Source organism: Salmo salar, chromosome 05 (assembly GCF_965601325.2).
Source record: "Salmo salar chromosome 05, fSalSal1, whole genome shotgun sequence".
Classification (NCBI taxonomy): domain Eukaryota; kingdom Metazoa; phylum Chordata; class Actinopteri; order Salmoniformes; family Salmonidae; genus Salmo; species Salmo salar.
Window position 1 is genome coordinate 60,971,200 of NC_138295.1, and position 25,980 is coordinate 60,997,179.

General features: G+C 44.5%; 1 protein-coding gene across 2 annotated transcripts in view; it reads left to right on the forward strand.

Moving 5' to 3' along the window:
* sema6cb (semaphorin 6Cb) overlaps positions 1-25,980 on the forward strand; it is a 122,672-nt gene that overhangs the window by 67,815 nt on the left and 28,877 nt on the right. For both annotated transcript variants that reach the window (XM_014200836.3, XM_014200832.3), the window contains exons 4-7: positions 17,520-17,728; positions 23,638-23,752; positions 24,126-24,183; positions 25,795-25,851. In XM_014200836.3, the coding sequence (XP_014056311.1) occupies positions 17,581-17,728; positions 23,638-23,752; positions 24,126-24,183; positions 25,795-25,851 (378 nt within the window). In that variant the 5' untranslated portion in view covers positions 17,520-17,580. The remainder of the gene's footprint in view (positions 1-17,519; positions 17,729-23,637; positions 23,753-24,125; positions 24,184-25,794; positions 25,852-25,980) is intronic.

Here is a 25,980-nt window from a genome sequence, read left to right on the forward strand (position 1 = left end):
TATATATATTTTTTTTATTACAAAAAAACTGAGGTCCAACCCTCGGTGTCCTCATATGTAGTTACGGACATGCTCTGCTTTTGTACTTTGCTGAGTTCGAAGTAACTTGGCGGCCATTTTCCTTCCACATGGAATGTTAAAGTGATGCAACTTCTTCATCCAGTTAACGTTCCTCTGAAAAAACATGAACTTCACACAGCATGGAATTTTTTATGAGGTGTCCTCTCAGACACTCCAGGCTGTAGGGTTCGATCCAAACCTCTCTCTCACACACACACACACACACACACACACACACACACACACACACACACACACACACACACACACACACACACCACCGCACACACACATACCCTTAAGTACTTAAGCTGTGAGGAGACAAGCAGCACTCCCTCTGTGATAACAGCTCTACTGTCAACAAGACTATCTGCGGACCTTACTCCCCCAAACCCTAGGACTCTCTCACTCCGTAAAATCTAGCCAAATGAAAGCTGCAGTCAGAGACATGTAAATAAATCCTGTCACCAAGGTGGAAGAGAAATGCCTCTACAACCACAGAATGAGTTCTACAATGTCAACAGCAAGGCTGGTTATGTATGGCCTATCTGACCTCCACTACCCTCTGTCCTACTCTCGCTCCTCCTCTCCTTTCCTCCTCTCCTCTCCCCACTGTCAGGTCTGGATGAAGACATCAGTCAGGTAGGAGATTCAGGTTTCCTGATTGTGTTTTGCTATACCCCACTAAACCACCTCCCAGGGTGATTCTTTGCCTTTCGGTTTGAGGTCTAAATAAATACTGAAATTGCTCTCATTTCAGAAGGTTGCTATATGATCCTTGTTGGCTCTAAAAGTAGGAGTCCTGGTTTTGTTGCAGATTTAGAAAGTCCTAAAGCCTTTGCGATGTTTTACGTTAAACTAGTGAAAGAAAATTCAGTAGATTAGTGAATGCAGGTTTGCCTTTAACTATGTACTGTAAGGTAATGGGACTTGCTTGTTTTTGCCATTTGACTTAAGACATGTACTGAGCTTTCTTGGAATGTAACTTCATGTATGCAAATGTATTCAGCTATTGAATAATGTTCACTTTGAGGGGAAAAATCTAAATTCATTTAATCATCTTAAAGTTCATATTTTCTTATTAAAATTACATCACTTTCACCCTTCAGATAACTCCTGAACAAATTCAAATTGATTTACTTGGACAGTTGGCTGTCATCCAAAATAGCTACTTTAGTTTTAATAGGAAGTCCTTTTTTAGCTTTTGGCTGTTTGCACTTGTCATCTTGACATTCCCCCTTGTCTGTGCTTTTTCAGTGCAGGGCATCGAGGTGAACCTAGAATGCTTTTAAAATCTACATAATTGGTGGGCGCACATGCATGCACGTGCGCGCACTGTCCTTAAAGTACAGTACATTCTGAGAGAGTAAGAATTCTGATTTGATGTTGAACAGTAGAACATGAGTGTGGGTGAAGTCTTTCATCTGCCATCTGCATTATCATGTCAATATTGTCAACATTAGTCCACATCAGCCTGTTTCACACTTGACCTTTCTTGATTGACTTGACTACATACACCCTTGGCTTGGCTGCCTAAGAGGCTAGAGCAAGTTTTATTTTTTATTTTATTTTTGTAGCAACCAAAAAAAATCTATGAATTTTTTTGTTAGACATTAAGACTAACAACACCAGGAAATCAGCTACAAGTGACTTTAATTTAAGAAATCTGTTCCCAAGTATTCCTACACATAATAGAGAAACACGTGATCATATACAAATGTACGCAAGGTTTGAAATTATTGTTTTAGTCAAACATTATGCATTATATATCCACAAATGTATGTGGACACCCCTTCAAATTAAGTGGATTCGGCTATTTCAGCCACACCCGTTGCTGACAGGTGTATAAAATCGAGTAAACAGCCATCTCCATAGACCAACATTGGCAGTAGAATGGCCTCACTAAAGAGACTTTCAACGTGGCACCATCATAGGATGCCACCTTTCCAACAAGTCAGTTCGTCAAATGTCTGCCCTGCTAAAGTTGCCCCGGTCAACTGTAAGTGCTGTTATTGTGAAGTGGAAACATCTAGGAGCAACAACGGCTCAGCCGCAAAGCGGTAGGCCACTCAAACTCACAGAATGGGACCGCTGAGTGCTGAAGCGCGTAGCCCGTACAAATCGTCTGTCCTTAGTTGCAACACTCACTACCGAATTCCAAACTGCCTCTGGAAGCAACGTCAGCAGAAGAACTGTTTGTCAGGAGCTTCATTACATGGGTTTCCATGGCCGTGCAGCCACACACAAGTCTAAGATCACAATGCCAAGCGTCAGCTGGAGTGGTGTAAAACTCGCCGCCATTGGATTCTGGAGCAGTAGAAACGCGTTCTCCGGGGTGATGATTCACGCTTCACCATCTGGCAGTCCGATGGAAGAATCTGGGTTTGGTAGATGCCAAGAGAACGCTACCCGCTTGAATGTATAGTGCCAACTGTAAAGTTTGGTGAAGGAGGAATAATGGTCTTGGGCTGTTTTTCATGTTTCGGGCTAGGTCCCTTAGCTCCACTGAAGGGAAATCTTAATGATACAGCATACAATGACGTTCTAGATGATTCTGTGTCTCCAACTTTGTGGCAACACTTTGGGGAAGGCCCTCTCCTCTTTCAGCATGACAATGTGCCCGTGCACAAAGCGAGGTCCATAGAGAAATGGTTTGTCGAGATCGTTGTGGAAGAACTTGACTGGCCTGCACAGAGCCCTGACCTCAACCCCATCGAACACCTTTGGGATGAATTGGAACGTCGACTGTGAGCCAGGCTTAATTGCCCAACATCTGTGCCCAACATCCGTGCCGACCTCACAAATGCTCTTGTCCCCACAGCAATGTTCCAACATCTAGTAGAAAGCCTTCCCAGAAGAGTGGAGGCTGTTATAGCAGCAAAGGGGAGACCAACTCCATATTAATGCACCTCATTTTGGAATGAGATGTTCGACGAGCAGGTGTCCACATACTTTTGGTCATGTAGTGCATCTGTTTGGGCTTCTTGCGGTCAATTTGCTTCTTGCGGTCAACCATCCGCTAGTTGATGTTCCCTGGGCTATAGGGATAGAGGACTTACCCCTATCGTCTGTATATTTTCAGTTTGTTAAATGCCAGCCACTAAAAGATATAAATATATTGAGACTCCTATGGGTCAGAGTAACTCACAGTTATTAACTTTTTGCTACCCAAGAATGTGTGTGATGAAGCTCAGCATTGGATGCTGCACAGCACAGCTGTATCACTCCAGGACTCAAAGCTTCGGGCCACAGTGTGGTCCATCACTGAGCGCTGATTAAAAGTGTGCGTGTCACGGACAGGGCAGTGGTGACATATGGCTGTGGAGCTTTAGCACACAGAAAAGACATCTGCACTGCCAATCCCAGGAATGAAGAAAAAATAAGAGATTAAAGTGTATCTCTACCTGGGAGAGAGACTAAATCCATGAGCATGGCTAATTTTAGATGGCACAGGGATGTAACGAAATGGAAGGTAGTCGTCACTATTGCTACTTCCAGACTTTAATTGACATGGCATTTCAACACAAAGGAAGCTACTTTTGCCGTTTTACTGTATGATTAGTCATTTAATAGGACACACTCAAATGTAATTGTACCCTCTCCCAAAATAAATAATATTGCTATAGTTTCTACTCTGGAAGACAATTTGAACATTAGATCATCTTTATTTGGGCTGTAACTATACCTGGGCCTCATTAGAGATGTCAGTCTGTTTCGATAGTTCAGTTTCAATCGTAGGGTTATGGTGTAAGAGACCTGACTTGCAAAGTCGAACTTCGCTTTACAAGGCATCACTTGCTATTTGGGGATTTTATGAACCCAAACGCCCAGGCGTAGCACTGTATGGAATGTTTTGACGGGTCCTTTTAAAGTGTGTGTGTGTGTGTGTGTGTGTGTGTGTGTGTGTGTGTGTGTGTGCGTGTGTGCGTGTGTGCGTGCGCAGTTTCAAATGGATTTGATTTGGATGAATGCCAGACCACAAATTTGAAAGATTTAAGAGGGAAAAAATGGGTGCAGTCATGAAATGTACATTTTATTGCATGTTTACACATTTTGACTTTGCGCTGTAGTCTGTTGGGCAGATTTGTGTAAATCAACAATAAAACTATCAGAAGGAGCTGTTTTATAGCATGTAGAGTTGAGTTCGCCTCAGCTTTTCATGCTTCAGTTTTCTTCAAATCGTATTTCCCTTATTTTCAAAGTAATATTGACCATCCAAATCATTAGTAGCATGTTATCTTGGTAATTCAACGTAAGACCTGGGTCAGATTGAGAAGTAAACCATCAAAATGATATTTAGAAAGTTATTTCAAGTACACAATCCATTAAAAGCTATTTTGATGCCGCCTTAATGACACCTTGAAAATGTAATATCCTAGCACACTTTATTTGGAACACCTATTTAGGAAAAGTTCATTTGTACCCCAGTACCATATTGGTTAATTTGACTCCTTAGACAGCCGCAATCACCGAGCAGGGACCTGTTTATAGAGTGTCGTCTTATAGCTTTAAAAATATCTGCCTCCATTTAGATTTAGCTAGTTATTTTTCTTACGTGATGATTTGTAGAGCAGATACTGCAAAGGGCATCTATATTAAAAACTCTTCTCATATCCTTCTTAGTTGTGCGGAATGCGTCTCACCACTTTCTATTGCAGTACAATGCAGTCTCCATTCTAGAGGACTTTTCCTATTCGAAAATTAATTCAATTCAAGGTCAAGATAGCGGTATAGCGTCGCCACATTTCACATGAGGGGGAAAGTCAACCTCTAAGTGAGCAAATGCGGTCGGTGATGATGAGGCGGCCCAGGAATAGTTTGACAAACCCTATCACCCGAGACAAATTAAAAGTGTCACCGACCTGTACGTGGCTGTTCTCACATTTCCTGTGATGTTCTATGATAAGCCAGCGCTGATATGAACAACTGCCAACAAAGGGCTGCCTGCCTGCCCGTTGAGCTGGGGGGAGAGGAGGCTTAGGGACGACAGGGTAACAGGACACCTCCAAGTATTGATTGGAGCAGGGCAGACGTCCAGACGGCCCACAGGTCGTTCTGCGGCTGGCTGCTGCTATAGCTGTGGCTGTCTGTACCTTGAAGGGAGCATTTGAGAAACCTGACACAACACACAAAGCAAAAACACACGTTCACTTCCTATATACACTGAGTATACCAAACATTGAGAACACCTTCCTACTATTGAGTTGCACCCCACCCCCGCTTTTGCTCTCAGAACAGTCTCAGTTCGTTGGGCATGGACTCTACACAGTGTCGAAAGTGTTCCACGGGGATGCTGGCCTATGTTGACTCCAATAATTTCAATAGTTGTCAAGTTGGCTGGATATCCTTTGGGTGGTGGACCATTCGTGATACACACGGGAAAGTTCTGAGCGTGAAAAACCCAGCAGCGTTGCAGTTCTTGACACAAACAGGTGCGCCTGGCACCTACTACCATACCCCATTCAAAGGCACTTACATTTTCTTTCTTGCCCATTCGCCCTCTGAATGGGACGTGTACACAATCCATGTCTCAAGGCTTAAAAATCCTTCTTTAACCTGTCTTCTCCCCTTCATCTACACTGATTTGAATTGGATTTAACAAGTGGCATCAATAAGGGATCATAGCAGTCAGTCTGTCATGGAAAGAGCAGGTGTTCTTGTGTACTCAGTGTATGTACACACCTACAGAGCATTTCCCCATGACACAGAAGGAGATTATTATCCAACTCTTTTACACACCCTCACAGTTGTACATTTGCCACACACGAAACACACGTTCCCTTCGTACACACGTACAGTACACAACAAAACACAGACAATAGATACACACACTCGGTGCGGTGTCACCACAGCCACAAGAGTAATAGCCTCCGGTTCCCTCCTGCACACAGACTGAGAATCTCAAATACGACAAGCAGAGTGCATTTATCACGCACTCACACTTAATGACACTATCGCCCAGGCTTAACGGCACCCATACACCACTATCTAGTCTGTTATAGATGGGCCTGTTGGTCTCCTCTCTCTTCCATTACGGCTGCCTGCTCATACCTTCCCACCAGTGGAGGCTGCTCAGGGGAGAACAGCTCATAATAATGACTTGAAAGGAGCAAATGGATTGGCATGTATTTGATACCATTCCTCTAATTCCGCTCCAGCCATTACCACAAGCCTGTCCTCCCCAATTAAGGTGCCACCAACCTCCTGTGATTCCCAGGGCTGCTGAGGGAGAGAAGGAGAAGTGAGTAGTGGGTGGTGGTAAGTCGGGGGGGACCTGGAAGCAACAGACCGCTTTTGTTTTTCTACCCCTCTCTCGCTCTCTGTTTTTCTGTCCATCTTTCATTCTCGCCCTCGCCCTGTGGATTTGTCTAGTCTCTCTTTGTGCCTACTGCGTTTCGCTTTTTGACTTCAGGACAACAAATGCAGATGAGTGTTTGTGCATGGACGGAGGAGCAGCGGGATGCTCAACAGAAAAATACTACAAACGGTGCTTTGATCCACACTGACTGTTGTTTTGTTTGAGAGTGGGCAGCATTCTATACAACGGCTCTCACCTCATCTCGACCCTTACCAAATGTCTGTCAAGAATGACCAGGCCGGTTTATTGTGTTCTATACATTTGAAACAAAGGGTTGCTGCATTGTACAGTATTTAGCTAGCTTGATAACTCATTGATCGTGCTTTGTGAACTGTAGTCAGTGTCTCAACTGAATAGTAGAATGGCTGGATACACTAGCAGTATTGTACTGTATGTCCATCATAAAGATCTATCTAGAAGGAGAAAATGTGTTAACACTTGACACCAGCGTCATAACATGTTATGGCATGGTCATAACTATATCAATATGTCATAACAGCTGAGACAACTTGTCATAACCTGTCATAATATCATATATTTACACCTGTTGTGACATATTGGGTTATTTTATGGCTGGTTGTGGCATCTACATAAGTGTCAAAACCCACATTTATCCAATAGTTTTTTCCCTGCCAAGAAGTTTTTTTTTAAAAGTCCGTTATGGTTGTTGTAATGAATTATTTTGTCCATTTTTTTCCCCCATCATATTTTAGATAACTTGTAGAAAATACACTTTATGACACTGTCAAGAAGCATTATGACCATCATAATCATATGAGCCAGATAGACCTATCACGTACATGCCCTTATAGCAGTCATCAGTCAAAAAGAGGGTGTCTTGTCCTGCTCCTGAAATCTGCTCTTGCATTCATCCCAGTCATCAGCAACAGAGCATTGGGCTAGGTGCACGTCTAATTTGTGCGCAACTACAATGATAATGTAATATGGGCAATTTCTAAAAATGGTATATAACATAGCCTACTTGTCCACAGTATGTTTATGGTGTAATGGAATGTTTTGCCTTATGTAGGTGTCATAGCCAGCCATAAAATAATGCTATATATGTCACAACCTGTCTACATATGTGTAATGACAGTGTTATGTCCATATTATGACAAGTTATGTCAGCTATTCTGACATAGTTATGGCTGTGTCATTACGTGTTATGATGCTAGGTGTCAGGTAAAGTGTTACCGAAAATGATTTGAACTCTAATTAGTTGGACTTCTAAGCAACTCCGGAGCCCCTTAACGACTTTGGGGATTTAGCCGAAAGGTAAGAGCTTATCCTCCCTAAGGGCTGCAGGAGCTACAGTATCTGCACTGTGATCAGAGACTCACTTTAACAGCTCAGAGACACATTTACACACACTCCAACCCTCAGTCTCCATGCCCATACTCAACCTTAGTCAACAGTCAGTAGACTAGAGAAAGCATTGTTGGCACCAACTAGTAGGGCCGGGACGATACCAGCATCGTAATATTTTGAAATGAAAACACCAAGCAGACCAAACACTTTGATCCTTTAAAATCCTGCTGTATTTAAAATATTGTGTGCTATAGCTTGGGAAATACATAAATGTAACTCTGGATGACAACATAATGTTTGTTTCCAACATTAGGGCTGTTTTCCTAAAGAAGTTACATCCTCTTCACGTTTTGTTTCCTTGCCACGATACTAACGAGTATCGCGATACTGGTATGCCGGTCCTGCTCCTCAATGACTCCTTTCTCTTCCAGTGCACCTCTAGCTCTGGTCTGGTGCACTTCTAGCTCTGGTCTGGGCTAGAGTCATGAGATCCATTGTTTACTGTAATACACTATCCAGAAATAAAATATGTCCTAAAATAAAAATCCTGAATAGTGTTATTCTAGTGTGCCTGTTTGTTAGCTGTTGTTGTTTTGGCACCTTAACCTCTCAATGTTGTGTGGAGCTGTCAGTACATCTGCTGAACTGAGATTGAGTGGGATTGATTGCCTGGCTGATTCCAGATCAGTGCACTGAGAGGTCACAGACGTCATCCTCATTTACAGCGACTGGTTCTTTCTCAGCACAACAGGGCTAGACTACATGTCCCCAGGACATTGTCTTCTCAGGCAGGCCTGCGCTACCAACCCAAGCATTTTGATAGTACTTCAGACTGACACAAGTAGCCTTCAGCACACCAAGAAGAGCCTCACTTCACATGATGTGTATGAGCAGCCAATGGTCATGGACTTTCTGGAGCTGAGAAATAAGTGCCACAGCAATAACAACATGAGATATATGGAGCAAAAAGCCCCCGGGGTCTGGGGGATGCCTCTCGATGATGTCATCAGTTGTGAGAAGGCGTTAATGATGTCCGGTTCATCCACTGAGGCCATAACCCGAACGTAGGGATGCCCTGGTGGGTCTGAATGGGAAGATGTTTGGTTATGGGATGTATGTTGGGAATGGGGACTGTTTGTAGCCCAGACAATGATGAAGCGTTTAATCTCCACAGGAACAGTGAAGCACGCAGGCATGATAATACCATTACAGCGAGGAGCATTCTCCAGAACCCCTCCATCGCTCCTCACCTGATTTATATGTCCCTTCATCAGCATCGACTTCTCAGATTGGAAAATCATTCATTTATTAAAGAGGTCGGCCATTTTGTGCACCAGCTGCTAAAGAACATATTGTTGTCACCAACCCGTCTTGCGTGCCCGCTTCCTTTAAAAAAATGATATTTTCGGTTAATGTGACAAGGATGGATCTGGTGGGTGACGGCAGTGTGATTGCGGACGCTATTTATCTTCCTTTCACAACTACTCTGTCTCTAATGTTATGCCTGAGTCCTTGACTAGGTGCTTTCTACATGTTTTCACACGTGTCATTGTGTGCTTGTCCTGCGTCATAAGGGCTCTATCTATGGCTCTGACAAACATGGTACAGGTCCTTCAAACAGAATAAAATAAATATATTAAATTGGCACAATGCGCCTGAGATGAGTAAATTGAGGGGTTTGATTCATCTTCCTTCACTACCTCTAAAGTTCACTCGCAGATGAAACATAACTCCGGAACACCGTGACACTCCAAATTCACTTCGATAATTCATGTGTCTTCCAACTTTCAGAATTGGAACGCAGAGATTGAAGTGCAAACAGTGCACCCATCTAATTGGTGCCTGGGGAGGTTCTATTTGCTGGAGAGCATAGAGAAAGATGGAGATCAAAGAGCTTTCTGTTAATAGAGATGTCGCACTCTCTCATTGTTCCCCACCTTAAATACGGAGACGGATACAAAGGCATTGTGAGAGCATCATCACAGCAGTCCTCAGCTCAAGCACCATTCAGTGCCTTAAAGAAAGGTTGCTCTCCACATGTTTTAAAACATTTTATTTACTTAATTGACCCCGTTTCTAAGGGGCTCAGTCTCAGTACCTCTCCTTGTAAGGCCATGGTATAGAAGGGTAGAAGGAAAATAGCAAAGAACACTCCGTCTCCTTCATGAATTGTTCCTTTCGTTATGTTAGAACATTAGTTATTAAACCTACTGTACAGTTCGTTGGCCATAACCGTAAACTTTGTTTCTTCTATTTCTCATCGCTCTGCAGTGAACATAATTATTGTTGTCCTTCAGAATCAGCCTGGCACCGATGCGCTGATAGACAGGCTTTATTTCTGCACTGGCAGCAGAACGAGGGCTCGCCAATCCAGAGAACCACCACAGTGCCTAATCAGAGCCGTGTGATGAGGGGGATCAGCCCCCCCCCCCCCCACACACACACACACACACACCCTCTCTCACTCTCAATGAGCCCAAATCTAATCACAGGGAGGCAGACCAGCCGCTTAGCTCGGTCCCCCCGCCCATTAGCTTGCACCGCCACCCAAGGGGCCCTGGCACAAGCAGGAAGACACATCTCCACCCCGCTGCTGCTCTGTACTGTACCACCAAGGCTGAACTCAGGGGTCCTAAGTGATAGGAGGGTCCAGGGCTAGCCCCCCCCCCCTTGGTGGTTATAAAGAGCCACTGGAGAACGCTGAGCGATCAGCAACCTGATGAGCACTGACAGCGCTGCTTATTCACCTCATCCTCTCCTCCCTTTCTACTCTCCCTCGCTTATATCGGTGTGGCGCGTTTCATCTTTCCCAGCAGGAGTGTGGTGAGTAGCATCTTCATCTGGCTGCTCTCTCTGCTCTACCCTCCTCTCCTCTCCCCTCCGGGCGGTCGGCAGTTCTGGTGAAATAATGATAGTACCAGCGGAGCCTATAGTCTACAAAGCGTAGTGGGAGGGAGCACTATCTCTGTTCCTATTGTTGACCTGTCAGAGGAGAGGACACTGCACGACAGCAGCGTTGAGTTTGCCATATTTGTATATTGTGCATAAAAGCGAGGCTTTGAATACCGCTGACTTTGATGTTGAAGATACGTTTAGTGTGAATACTGACAGTTTTGCTATTGTTTAAACTTTAATTTAGCTCTATGAATGATGTATCTTTTTTTTGTTCTACCACCCGCATCAACACTGAAATATTAAAGCTGTTGACATACTGCATGTTATGATACAATTGTATGTCATACTGGTGAGCCTGTTATTTTTAAGCATGTACTGTGGGAGTTAAACTGCTGCTTTGTGAAATCAAACTCTCAGAATTTGAACCTTCTCAAAAGCTGTTACTCCTGCTTGCAATGCAACTCTCTTCACCTTTTTGACTTGTGCCAAACAACTGCCCTCTCCAGGTTTGAGAAAGTGCACCACTGCAATTGATAAAGAGCTTCACTGCCCTTCCCAATATGACTCATCCGCAATCCCTCCACAATCCTTTCTCCACGGTGCTAGATAACCAAACACTTTCCCACCCACCTTTAAAACACCCCTGAGGGGAATGTTCCGAAGACTGGCCGAGTAACTCTATGCACGGGATGGCTCCTGCTGTGTGCTGTTGGGTCTGGAGGCAGCCGGTTTGGAGTACTGAAATAAATGTAAAAATAGCAACACACCACACACACCACACACACACACACACACACACACACACACAATGACACCTCAACAAAAAAACAAACACAGATTCCTGTTCCCCCGCCTGGGTCTGCAGCAGCAGACTTTGAGGATCCAATTATGATGCCCTTGAGGGAATGACAGTGCTGGAGTTTCTGTCAATAGAGGTTCAGGTAGTGTTTCTCAATAACACTTTGAATTATTGATGATGGAGAGATTGAGAGAAGGAGGTAGATAACATTCAGTTTTAGTTATGAGGTGGAGACGACGGGAGGAGGGTCGAGGAGGGAGCTTGAACGACATCTGCATTTTCCCGCCAGTAGGTCTGATGAGGTGACCCGGGGTTACACTCATCCAAAGATGTCACACTGGAAACAGTAGAGGAAAATTGGGATAGCTAGATGGATGGATGGATGGATGGATACTGTGGATACTGTGGATGGATGGATACTGTGGATGGATGGATACTGTGGATGGATGGATACTGTAGATTGATGGATACTGTAGATGGATGGAGGGATACTGTAGATGGATGGAGGGATACTGTAGATGGATAGACAGAGAGGGATTTTCCAGTGAATTACAGGGCTTGTCTGAAGATAAAAATAAATAATGAAGACGAGGCAGACAAATGAAGAGGATAACCTTAGTGTGTGTCTGATCCGTCTCTCGCTGATAGCCTTTGGGGCTTTTTTCATCTCAAGTAGACACAAAGACGATGGATGACGCTCTCAGCGGTTCTCCCGATCGATCGGACGACCGTCTCAGTGTCTGTGCCTCGCATAGATCCCTGTCTGAAGTCTGGCCAGCTCGCCCGCTGTGGCGGGATGCCTTACAGGTTTAGGCCCAGACTGGTGGCAGTGGCACTTTTCTCAGAGATTGATACCAGTAAACAGAAAGTAATGGGTGCCAGTTATTTTTCTATGTATCGCTGCTGTAGTGTGTTTGAGTTGTCAACATCTCTCGGTCCTTGAACATTGGTGAGATATTTCAAACCAATATTTAGATGCTCCCTTTCAGTCTAATTTTTAGAGAGCCCTCAGCCCACGGTTACTGAACCTTTGAATGGACTTTGTACAGTATCACTTCTTCCTATAGTACAACTTTAGTTGACTCTCACTGTCAACTTGATTCAGCCCAACATCATTCCTAGAGAGAGAAGCTGGTGGGGATGAGTTGGAGGCTTGATGGGCTGCCGTGGCTGACAAACGAGCTTTAATCTGTGGGGACCCTTCCGTGTGGAAGGCGTAGAGCATTCTTACGTAGGGTGACAATAGATGGCCCATCTCACAGGACAACCCGTCACTTTATCTAAACCCTATGGGCGAGGAGGCCATCACAGCATCCCTTTGGGGCAAGTTGAGTGGCAGTGATGGCAGGGAGGGTCCTGACCTCCACTGACAGACACATCTCACCCTGGATGCCATGGTGCCCTGTGTCTCCGCTCCCCTCTCCCAAACTCTTTCCTCCTGCCCATGCAACTGTCAGATAAAGACTATATGGAGAGATTCCACGACACTGCCACCATCCGTTTGAAATGCAAATTCCAGAACTAAGGGACTATAGGGGCCAAAAGGAAAGCAGCCAGCCGTCATTCCCTCTTGACCCAGCATGCTAATAGGGCTTTCAGAATGTTGTCACTGAGGCCTCCCTTGAGCCGCTCTCATGTTGCTACTGCAGGGCCTCTGAAATTCCCCATCAACTTCAACTGACATGTTGTTATTCAACAGCAAGTTTAAGTTTCTGACCCTCATCTAGATCAAGTGTTGACTTCATTCACAGAACTTGGCCTGTCAAAGCCTGCCAATATTGCAACTCTGACACTGACATCCAACATTGTTGCACTCCTGCCCCAACTGAAAGTAGAATTCAGAAGTAACTGATAAAGAAGTGTTTAAAACTACTGTGAAAGTAGTTAAACCAGCAGAGGCTATAAACGGCCTGAAGCCTGCAGGCCTTGCTGGATGTGGTTGAACTTGTAGAGGTGCTTTCAAAGACTCCAGTAAGTTAATTTATGAGCAACAGTAGGATGAACTCCTAGCACCACCAGCATGTAGTAGTCATCTGAAAATCACCCATAGAAATCTCCTCCGTATCCTGCGGGAGCTGTTCCCCAATTATTGTCCAATGCTCCTTGATCCCAATTCCAATTTGCCTCGGCGGCGTCTGTGTGGTTAGCCATTGGAAATCTAATTAGCGAAGTTCCTTTTTCTGCGGGGCTCATGTAGAGAGTTGAAAGGGCCCTCGGGCAGAAGAGGGGCTTGTTGAGAAGTAGCATCTAACACAAAGTCTACAGAAGGCGGAGAGTTGAGAATTCAGAGTGATAGGAGGAGCATCACACTTCCTCAAAACCGTATGTGAATGATCAGCTGCATACAGTGCTGCCACACTGAGCACTCTGTAGGGGAGTGGATGTCTCGAGGTAAGAGGAGAGTTGTCAGTGACTAGAAAACGGTCTCTATTCAGCAGCTAATCGTCAGTCTTGTGATGGTGCATCATGGGACAGTGTTCAGGTATCGACAGTCAGATGAACTCTCAGAGAGTAGGGTGAGGATGTTGCTGCCCAGGCTTAACAACGGAATCTTCTGTAGCGCAAGGTCACTCACAAGATGCAGGGTCTCGGGTGAGTTTTCTTCCAATGAAGTTGTTTTTGCACAGCAGAAAATGTATAAGGTGTTGGTCAAACTTTGTCGGAATGAAAAGAAAACCGAGTGCCATTTCCCGAAGTAACCTCAGTCTTGAATAAACAATGTGCTTCCTCAGCTATGAGTTGTGAAGTTACCCTGTTGTCATTTCATTAATCACTCTATTGAGTAACTAATAATATGAGAAATTATAACAGCATCTGTCTTCTATCAACTTGTAGATTTTCACACAGAACTGCTATTGATCAATGAATGTGCTGTACTGTGTACTCCATGCACTTGGATGACTTTCTGGTTCTTTATCAAGCAGAACAATGGCCATTACACAGTCATAATCGTGGGATCACTGAAAGTAAACAGACCAGAGAAAAGTCACGATAGCTAGGGGATACATGGTTAGAGAGCTAAACAGGCATCGCAGTGTTCCCTTTTCCCAAATGAGGTAGACACATCGACAAAGGCCTACACACTCCGACCACACACACATTCTGCGGCAGATCATCTGGCCCCCTGTCCCTGCTCATCGCCATGGTGATGTGATAGTCCCCAGCAGAGCCCTGGGTGGGTAATGGTCCATGAAGAGCAGGGGGTAATGTGCCTAATCGTGTCTGAAATGACAGAGGCCAGGGACATGCACCCTCATTAAGTAGGCCCACGTATACTGGGGGTGGACTCATTCAATTCCTACTTCTCTGGGGCCCTGTGGCGTCCCAAGGCACAGGGGTGGGGGGGGGGGGGGTTGGCTAGCTATCCCCCTGTTATCCAAAACAGTGAAGGAATTCGCCTCCCCCCCAGTGAAATGGCAGCGGTGTTCAGTTTGTGAGGTCACAGCATATCAGAGGGGGTGGGTCTGCATTAGGATAATGCGCCTCTATTTAGTTTGTACGACAGGTGTTGGCAGAAAATAAACATCCCTGAAGCAGACAGGTGCATAAAGCGGTTGATTGAGGATAAAATTGGCATTTATTCTAATTGCGTCTTTTTTATGGAACTGTGGTCCCTGGCCAAACTGAGGCTGGGTCATAAAGATTGACTTGTTAAGGTTTATGTAGGAATTAAAATGGATCCTTTTAAAAGATGACACCGTGGCCTCATCCACCCCTCATCAAGGCTCCCATTTTCTCATCATTAAGTTTCATTTTCACACAGTGCTGTGAAAAGCCCTCAAACCACCAGACTGAAGACATCTCATCAAACCACAGAACCAGCACTGTGGTCTAATCCAAGTGAATGTCAGATAATCAATGTGCGGCCCTCAATTCCTTGCCCTACAAAGAGGACCAACTGCCAGTATCTCCCAGATGGCTTGACAAGTCCAGTTCATTAAAAACAAAACGATCCCACACCTCCCATCCAAAACAGAACACAGAGAGAGAGTGTGGGTCGGGATAAGCAGTGGCTTATATCCCATCGACAGCTGTCAGCTCATCAGCCTGCCTCTCCATTCACTCTGTAAAAGGCGATTGATTAGATAAAGAAAACGGACAGCAACAAATTCCTAAAGGGTGGTGCATGGTTTACATGTTTATGGGGAGGGTGTCACTGTCATCAAGCCCTAGATAAAGGCCTCTTGCCAAATCCCCAGCACCCTTCTCGAAGTGAACCCCAGAACAACAGTGTATGCAGCAGATCAAAGGGACTTATGCTAGTTTATATTACATTACTGTAGCTAGGATTTAATTGGATTACGTTGGGCATTTCGTCATAGCATTTTCCACTTCCACAAGCTCCACATCCATCCCCAGCTGTGTGGCTCGTCAACATGTGGAGAACTTCACAAACGGAAACCGCAACTGTTCAGGGCGCTGCTGATAAACACGCCAAGAAGCTCATCCACTCAGTGCCTTTGTGTGGAAATCTGTGGAAGGTCCAGAAGCCTCAGAGGGTTTGTAGGGTCAGTGAATCTGTTGGTCTGTCTTGCATAAGCTCCTGCAGGCACTGTGCTTGTCTTGTTGTGAGTCATCTTTGCATTTTCCTGGCTTTATAGCCATTGGATAAATCCTCTGCACTTGTCGATATTTGATCTCTGCCCCATCTCCATAACCTTTTGATTTTCACGCTACGTGTTTATGATTGGTCGTTGGTCTAGTCTATGCATATTCATGAGAGCAGAGAGACAGTTATGCAAATAATTTCGTAGTTTTATTGAGTTTATTTAGCATATTTTTAACTGCGTCTTTTCCAAGTTTTTTTTAAAATTTCAGGATCCCTCAAGCATTTGCATAATCCGTATAAATGTGAGCATACTCTTTAACTTGAGGGCATTGCTCAACCATCAGAGCATTTACAAAGATCTTAGATCTTCAATGATAGATTCAGATTAGAATGGGGGGGACATGCGGTTTGGCCTGCTCAGGCAGGAAGCCACCGCATCATATCCTGTTTGCTCAAGCTGTCTACCTCCTCTGAGAAGCCGAAAAGCCTGTGAGTTAATCCATCGGGAGTAATGTCCTCATATATCGCCCAGGCAGGACACGCAGGAGGCAGTAATTCATGAAGTAAACAGGAGCAGACACCGCCTCCCCTCGATTTATGACACTGTGATCATCGCTTGACCTCATCGCTAAATGCAACCGTCTCCTCTGAATCAGAATGAGGCAGCCCGTTATCAATATTGATGGCAGGTCATATCTCTGTTGACTTTATTTTCGGCTCCCCATTTAAAAGCTGTGTGGCAGGATCGCATTGGTGCAGTACATCAATCTGGGCTGTGCTGAGTTGAAACCCTTAGAGGACACGCTGCCCTTATTAAGTTGGTGCCAAAACACAGGTCACAGCATTCTGGAGATTTAGTTGGACAAATCCCTGCGCAATCCACATCCATCTGTCCCAGTCTCTCATCCCAGAAATCAAGCAGATGTGGAAATTAGCATTTCGAGACAATTCAGGTCTGACGCATAGCTTACCTGAGTGATTAATAATGCAGAGTAAACTCAGACTTGAATCTTGTTACCTTCTTACAGGAACCACTCGTTTTTCCCATCTAGTCAAACAATTTATAGTTTTGTTTTTGTATATTAGGTGAAAGTGAGTACCTGTCGCCTCCCCTTGGGCCTGGTGTCTTGTTGCAGACAGAGGGTGCCGCGTTCCCCTGTGGGGGCGGTGGTTAATTGTGTGAAGTCACCTTTGAAAGACTGAAGGCTGGGAGTAAATGAGCCAGGTGTCCCAGACAGGGGCCCTTGTGGCCTCACCTCTCTCTCCGTTCCTGTCGCTCTCCCTCTCTCTCCCTCTCACTCTGTGTTCAGGCTGCCATCACAGTTCAGCTAACACTCAATCACAATGCCGCACTGGCAGTGAGCATCGCATGCTAATGAGAGCTTAGCATCCAAACTCAGAAAGTTCCAACAGCTACTGTAGAAGTTGATAGCAGAATTATAGTGAGCATTATGAAGCCGATGCTGCTGTGACCGTTTTAACAGATATGGGTACAGCTAACTTTGTTTGTAGCTATGTTAACCTGTGTCTCACTCTCTCTCCTCTTCCAGGTGGTGGTGTGCCTGCTGTTGGCCATGCTGTTCTGGTGAGGTGTGGTAAACCCCTGCCAACATGAGGCTGGTGCCCGGGTCGCCTCGGCCCCTCCCCCTTCTGGCAGTGGTCCTGGCTCTAGTCCTCACAGCACTCTTACCTCACCTGGCCATTGGAGTCACACCCTTCCCCCAGGACCTGGTGCCAATCAGCACTGGGGGGAGAGAACGTGAGTGCAAGCCCGTCATGATGCAATGTTGCTCCTTAGTTCAGGGGGGCATGAAGTTCTGATGTACCGTTAAAGGGTAGCATCATGTCTAGTTGTATGTACACATATTTTGTCAGTTGTCTTACAGATCTATGTCAGTAATAGGATGACTTCTTCAAATACATAATTGCCACTATCGGAATAAAATGGCTATACATTTTAGCTATATGACATAATACAGCGTCTGATTGGGCCACACGTACAGCCCGTCAGTGGCACCTGATCAATAAGTGGTGTGGCCAGGAGGTCCTGGCGGTTACAGCCCCATCATTTATTTGTGAGGTGACAGAGACTGAGGCCTGGCGCTTTCATTGATCTATCTGGAGGAGCAGCGTGGCCGTTAGCATAAATAGCCACGCTAATAGATCTATATGTGGAGCCCATCTCAGGTGTAATGAGGGCCATTTGTCAGCAGGTCTGTAGGTGACTGGGCGTCAGAACCCCTCACAACTCCCCAGGATGTCCATTATGTATGGTAATACATCCAGCGCCCAGCTCCACCGCCGGAATCATCTCCCTCGCAGAGGCTAATTGGAGGAACTGGGTTAGTGGTTTCCATGGCGACGCGGCGGCCAAAACTTTAAAGGAAGTGAATGTGCTGAGGAGTAATTACAGGGACGAGCGAGCGTTCGCCCGGGTGGACTTATCCCGCTCCCTTTCTGCCCCACAGCGAATCACTGCTCTGCTTGACCCAATTGCCCCTGAGTTAAAATCTTTAAACAGTCGAGCCGGTCTTGCTTAGTTGGGGGAAAGATGCTTCCCCTGAGGAGATTGTAATTTCAGATAGTGTCCCATTTTAGAGGTCAATTTGGACGGGAAAGCCTAAGCCAGAGGTGTAGATCTCATTTTTCCCAGGGGTCGCATTCTGTCTTCATCGAGGTCCGGAGGGATGCGCTGATAATTTGTTACATTTCCTTTCTGTCAAAATGTGCTAGAAATTGCTCCCTGACTGTCTAGTGATTATTAGCGAGCTGGATAATCAAGAAATTGTATGAATATAGGTCCATCATTTGTACACAGTTTAGAATTTTTGTTTTGTAATTTCAAAGTATATTGAGTTCGTTTCTCACTCACACACACACACCAACTCAAAACACCAGCGGGCCAGATTGGACCCCCTCCAACCCACAGGCCATATGTTTGATACCCCTGGTCTGAGCAGTTAATGCAGCACTATGGGAGAGAAGATGGTCTACAGGCCAGCCTCGACGAATTGATTTTTATTGATTTTTATTTAACTAGGCAACTCCGTTAAGAACGAATTCTTATTCACAATGACAGCCTACCAAAAGGCAAAAGGCCTCCTGCGGGGAAGAGGGCTGGGATTTTTTTTTTAAAGAACCAAACACACATCACGACAAGAGAGAACACAACACTACATAAAGAGAGACCTAAGACAACACAGCATGGCAGCAACACATGACAACACCGCATGGTAGCAACACAACATGACAACAACATGGTACCGGCACAAAACATGGTACAAACATTATTGGACACAGACAACAGCACAAAGGGCAAGAAGGTAGGGACAACAATACATCACGCAAATGAGCCACAACTGTCAGTAAGAGTGTCCATGACTGAGTCTTTGAATGAAGAAATTGAGATAAAAGTGTCCAGTTTAAGTGTTTGTTGCAGCTCGTTCCTGTCGCTAGCTGCAGCGAACTGAAAAGACGCAACCCAGGGAAGTGTGTGCTTTGGGGACCTTTAACAGAATGTGACTGGCAGAATAGGTGTTGTATGTGGAGGATGAGGGCCGCAGTAGATATCTCCGATAGGGGGGAGTGAGGCCTAAGAGGGTTTTATAAATTAGCATCAACCAGTGGGTCTTGCGACAGGTATACAGAGATGACCAGTTTACAGAGGAGCATAGAGTGCAGTGATGTGTCCTATAAGGAGCGTTGGTGGTAAATCTGATGGCTGAATGGTAAAGATCATCTAGCCGCTCGAGAGCTTCCTTACCTGCCGATCTATAAATTATGTCTCCGTAATCTAGCATGGGTAAGATGGTCAAATGAATCAGGCTTAGTTTGGCAGCTGGGGTGAAAGAGGAGTGATTACGATAGAGGAAACTAAGTCTAGATTTAACTTTAGCCTGCAGCTTTGATATGTGCTGAGAGGACGACAGTGTACCGTCTAGCCATACTCCCAAGTACTTGTATGAGGTGACTACCTCAAGCTCTAAACCCTCAGAGGTAGTAATCACACCTGTGGGGAGAAGGACATTCTTCTTACCAAACCACATGACCTTTGTTTTGGAGGTGTTCAGAACAAGGTTAAGGGCAGAGAAAGCTTGTTGGATACTAAAAAAGCTTTGTTGTAGAGCGTTTAACACAACATCCGGGGGGGGGGGGGGGGGCAACTGAGTATAAGACTGTCTCATCTGCATATAAATGGATGCGAGAGATTCCTACTGCCTGAGCTATGTTGTTGATGTAAATTGAGAAGAGCGTGGGGCTTAGGATCGAGCCTTGGGGTACTCCCTTGGTGACAGGCAGTGGCTGAGACAGCAGATGTTCTGACTTTATTCACTGCAATCTTTGAGAGAGGTGATTAGCAAACCAGGCCAAAGACCCCTCAGACACCAATACTCCTTAGCCGGTCCACAAGAATGGAATGGTCTACCGTAACAAAAGCTTTGGCCAAGACAATAAAAATAGAAGCACAACATTGCTTAGAATCAAGGGAAATGGTGACAACATTGAGGACCTTTAACGTTGCAATGACACATCCATAACCTGAGCGGAAACCAGATTGCATACTGGGAATACTATAGACATCAAGAAAGCCAGTCAGTTGATTATTGACCATTTTTTTCCAACACTTTTGATATATAAGGCAAAATAGAAATAGGCCTATAACAGTTAGTTTCAGCTTGATCTTCCCCTTTAAATAAAGGACGAACCGTGGCTGCCTTCCAAGCAATGGGAACCTCCCCAGAAAGGAGAGACGGGTTTAAAAAGGTTGGAGATAGGCTTGGCGATGATAGGGGAAGCAACCTTAAAGAAGAAAGGGTCTAAACCATCTGACCCAGATGGTTGTTTGGGGTCAAGTTTAACCTGTTGGGGCTACAGGTTAGCAATGAACCCTGAGACGGGATTGCTAGCAAGGCTGGAAATTCAAAACATCAAAAATCTAATAATTTCCATTTCTCAAACAATCAACTATTTTACACAATTTAAAAGATAAACATCTCCTTAATCTAACCACATTGTTCGATTTTCAAAGAGGCTTTACGGCAAAAGCATAAAGTTAGATTATGTTAGGACAGTACATAGCCACAAAAGTACAAACATCCATTTTCAATTCAAGGTCAGGCGTCACCAAAAGCAGAAACCAGCTAAAATTATGCACTAACCTTTGACAATCTCCATCAGATGACACTCCTAGGACATTATGTTATACAATACATGCATTTTTTGTTCCATCAAGTTCATATTTATATCCAAAAACAGCATTTTACAGTAGCGGTGAAATTCAGATTTTTTTCTTCTCTGAAATGCTTCCGGTGAACAACGTTACAAATTACAAAATTACTATTCGAAAACATTGGTAAATTATAATATTGTCATTCAAATATTCATAGTTTAACATTTCGTAAATGCTACTGCATTGCCAGATTTCAAAATAACTTTACTGGGAAATCACAATTTGCAATAAACCGGGTGCTGTGCTAAGAACAATAGGCTAGGCTATACAGGTTAGCACCATCTTGTAACCATGTAATATCAAAATTACTATTGTCAATAATCCCTTACCTTTGATTATCTTCATCCATTGGCACTTCCAGGAATCCCATGTCCACAAGAAATGTGGTTTCTTTCAACAAAGTTCATAATTGATGTCCAAATAACTCCAAGTTGTTAGCGCTTCGGTAGGCTACTAAAAAGTAGCGCGGGGGGGGGGGGGGGGAGTCACGGCGAAAAGTAAAAAAAAAAATCTATTTATGTTCGTTCAAACATGTCAAACGTTGTTTAGCGTCAATCTTTAGAGCCATTTTTAACGTGAAACATCAGTAATGTTTCAACCCGACCTCTCCTGTGTCTTGAAAAACATATTTGAAAAATGTATCGCATCACATGATTGCGCAGGTGCAGCCAATAATGAAGTGACGACATCCCAGGGAGGTCAACTTCCCTTCCTTGTCATCCGGTCTCTGTTGATCATAGACGCTTCAAACAACTTTATAAAGATCGCTGACATCTAGTGGAAGCCGTAGGAGTTGCGAAATGAATCCTTTCTCACTGTGGTATCTATTAAACAATGATTAAAAAAAATTGTACAGCCACAAAATTCTTTTTTTCTCTCAGGTTTTCTCAGGTTTTTGCCTGCCATATGAGTTTTGTTATACTTACAGACACCATTCAAACAGTTTTAGAAAATTCAGAGTGTTTTCTATCCAAATCTGGTAATAATATGTATATCCTAGCTTCTGAGTTGGTGTAGGTGGCAGTTAAAAATGGGCACATATTTTTTTCAAAATTCTCAATACTGCCCCCTAGCCCCAACAGGTTTTAAGGAGCTCCTTTAGCACCTCGTGACCGCCTGCAGGGAGAAACTTTGTAGCGGGGCAGGGGAAAAAGAGGGAGGAGTATCAGAGCTAGTCGCATTAGAAGGGGTGGGAGATGAGGAAATGTTGGACGGGCAAGGAGGCATGGATGAGTCAAATAGGAATCCCGACTTAATGTGCCATGTGCTTCTTGTCAGTAACAACCACATCATCAACATTAAGGGACAATGGCAGCTGTGAGGAGGAGGGTTTATTCTCCAGGTCTTTAACCGTTTTCCAGAACTTCTTGGGGTTAAACCCACAGAGAGAGAACTGCTCCTTAACGTAACTAACTTTGGCCTTCCGGATAGCCTGAGTGCACTTACTTCTCATTTGCCTGAACGATAGCCAGTCAGCCTGAGTATGCGTGTGCCGAGCCTTTTGCCAAATGCAATTCTTGAGGTGGAGTAACTCTGCAAGATCACTGTCGAACCAGGGGCTGAACCTGTTTTTAATTCTCATTTCCTTTATGGGGGAGGGTTTGTTAACAATACCACTGAAAATATCAAAAAATAAGTTCCAAGTGTCTTCGATCAAGCTGATTCTTTACCATTTTACAGAGGCCAGTTCATGAAGGAGGGCTTGCTCATTAATGTTTTTTAGCAAGTGTCTATGACAAATCAGGACAGGTCGTTTCACTGAGCAGCCATTACGAACACAGGCTGTAAAACAGTGATCACTATGGTCAATACAGAAAACACCAGAATGATACCGATCAGGATCATCCCTTGTGGGACTGGTAATAATCTGAGAAAGATTTAGGGAGTCCCATTGCTTTAGGACTTGGTCAGGTGGTTTAAGCATGTCCCAGTGGTTGCAGTGTTTTTGTTTTGTCTAGCTCTTGTGATTAAACTTAGGGTCTAGAGATGCTTCCCGCTCCCCCCTCTTAATTTACACAGTTAAGTGTATTATCTCTAGCAGCACAGAATAGAGTCATGGGATAGCCCACATTAACAGCCACCTGACATTTAGAACAAATTGCAATCTGGGCATCTGCAGCAAATGTGGGGCAAAGGAAAAGCATACAAAATAAAAACTGAGAAAGCATACTGCAATCAGAGGGTTTTATCAAGTCAACAACCTATTTTCTCTCTCTCTCTCTCTCTCTCTCTCTCTCTCTCTCTCCTCTGTGCTCTCTCTCTCTCGTGCACTCTCGTGCTCTCTCAAACAATCTCTATTTTTGTGCTTGAATTCACCCTATTTTCACATTCACACACTTGATTTCTTTAGTGCCTGGTTTGTCGTTATGGAGATGTTTTTTCCCAGATGAACACTGTCACTGAACTGAGCTTGCTACTCTTTCCCCCTCCCCATGCAGACTCCTACCTGTACCCAAGCTTCCAGGGCCTCATGTCGGACAACGATACAGTACGACTGGGCCTGGACTTCCAGAGGATGCTCCGGATCAACCACATGCTCTACATCGCAGCCAGGTCAGTCAACACGCCTCTCAGTATTGTTCACTTAACTTCAATGCACTGGACTGCCTTACATTATCCCTGTATTGACAGCTCTTCATTGAATCCCTTTGTATTATTTCTGTCATTGTATCAGTCAACCGTATTGGATAGCTCCCGTTACGTTCATATTGTCATACAGTAGGTTCATTATGTAAAAGGTTCCTCAGGCTCAGCAAGAAGTCATTCTACATCAATAAGCCTGCGTTAAAGAGCTGTGTGACTGACCCTAATCAATCTAATTTAGGCTAAGAACAGGCAGCTTGGGTGTGGTGTGGTGGGGTTGGGTTGGGTTTCAGGGCAGAGAGGAGACATCTTCAAATGTTTTCTGACCTTTGACCTCTTACAGGGATCATGTGTTTGCTATCAGTCTCAGTGCCTCCTCTGAGCAGATCGTCCCACAACAGGTAAGCCTTATGTTGTCTCACAAACACATCGTTTACATGAGTCATGACCTCATGGGTCATAGACTAGTGTATCATTGCAGCTGGCTGGACATAAGAGCATTACTGGTAGTTCAATGGCTCCTACTTTTCTGCTCCTCTTTTAAATATAGTTTATTTGTGTTGTTTTCTTCTTACTCAGCCGATCTCTTCATTCATGCAGATACGAAGCCATTTCACTTCAGACAGATATCCAATAGAAGTCATGTCGTGCACTCCTGGTTTTGAAGTGTTGTGCTCTCTCTCTCCCATCTGAATCCCATTTGTCAAACACGATTGCACTTAAATAAAAATCACTTTAAGGCTTGGGTTTGTGTTTGCTTGTGCCTATCGTATTTAGATTAATTTACAGCATGAGTCATCCCCAGAAGGGACCCACTCAACATCAACGAGATCTAACGTTATTGACGTATATGATTGCAGTGGAAATAGATGAGAAGAATGATGTGTAGCGCAGAGAATTGTCGGAAGAATATGTATGTAATTTAAAAGAAGTTAGGAGAACTAAGAATATGTGCATTGCATAATACATAGTTCATTGGTCATCAGCCATATTACCAACCTGGCTTTCTCACTTTCCCATGCTTCTTATCTGTCTCAGTGAGCTCATTAGTGTGTGCCTGAGTCATAATCGAAAACCTAGGGTCTGCTTCATCATGGATGTATTCCTTTTCTATGACCCAGTTTCAGTTCTAATCCCCAGTCTCCTCACCAGACCCTTCATGATCCCCCACTCAGAGATACTGTATTTCAAAGGCCTGGATGGGTATAAGCAATAAATAGCTAACTCCACCTCACTCTGCCAGAGGTCTAGGGGGAACTATTAGCATATTGCTGACGTCTATCCTATTTATCCTATCATATTGGATCTTCAATAGGGAAGTGAGAAGAGCCTTGGGGGAAACATTTCACTCCACTTTAAGGCCCAGAAGGGTAGCGGTTGAGTCTTGAGACAAAAGAGGGATTTCACTTTAGTCTCTGGAGAAATCTTATTTCCCAGCATGCCCTATGGTGTTGATGAGTTTGGCGCTCCTGCAGGGAGGACAGCGGGGTCAGTAAATCACCCTTCCAGTCAGTCGGCAGTGGAACAGTGGATCTGGACTGGTGGGCAGTGCATTAAACCACCTTCAACCAGGCGACCTTGTTAACAAGTTGATGGATCTCTTCCTATTCGCTCTAGCGGGGGGCCAATGCTAGGAGATAAGGACGTCCAGGAGGACCATAGATGGCTAGTATCAGGGCAGTCTACTTCCCATAGGAATGCATTGCAGATTCCTTTCTGATTCCTTGATCTTCTTGTTGGTCGAATTATCCATAGAGATGTCTTGTTGTGAAGAAGTACAGGTGGATTGTGATGGATTGTATGGGAGATGGGTTGTAAGAGGAACAATAGTCTTTAGTTGCACACTGACAAAGTTAGACACAGCTCCTCAGGTGCTTCAGATGTTTGTCTGTCTGATTGTTTGTTTGTCAGAAGCTTTTTTTCATCACAGCTGTCTCCTAATGGCATTTGAATGGCTGGGTGAAAAAAGGGTCTCGTTCTTGCTCTGACAGTTGGCTGTCTGTGTGTTGCAGAAATTGACTTGGAAGACAAAGGACGTGGATAAATGCACAGTGCGGGGGAAGAACAGCGTGAGTATCTCGCTCCCTTTCTTTCTTTCTCTCCGTTTTTCGCTCTCCGACTGTTTATGTGATGTAGGAGGGTAGCACTAACAATAGCATAGATTGCTTATCAAAATCAGCACCACAGGTATCTGTAGT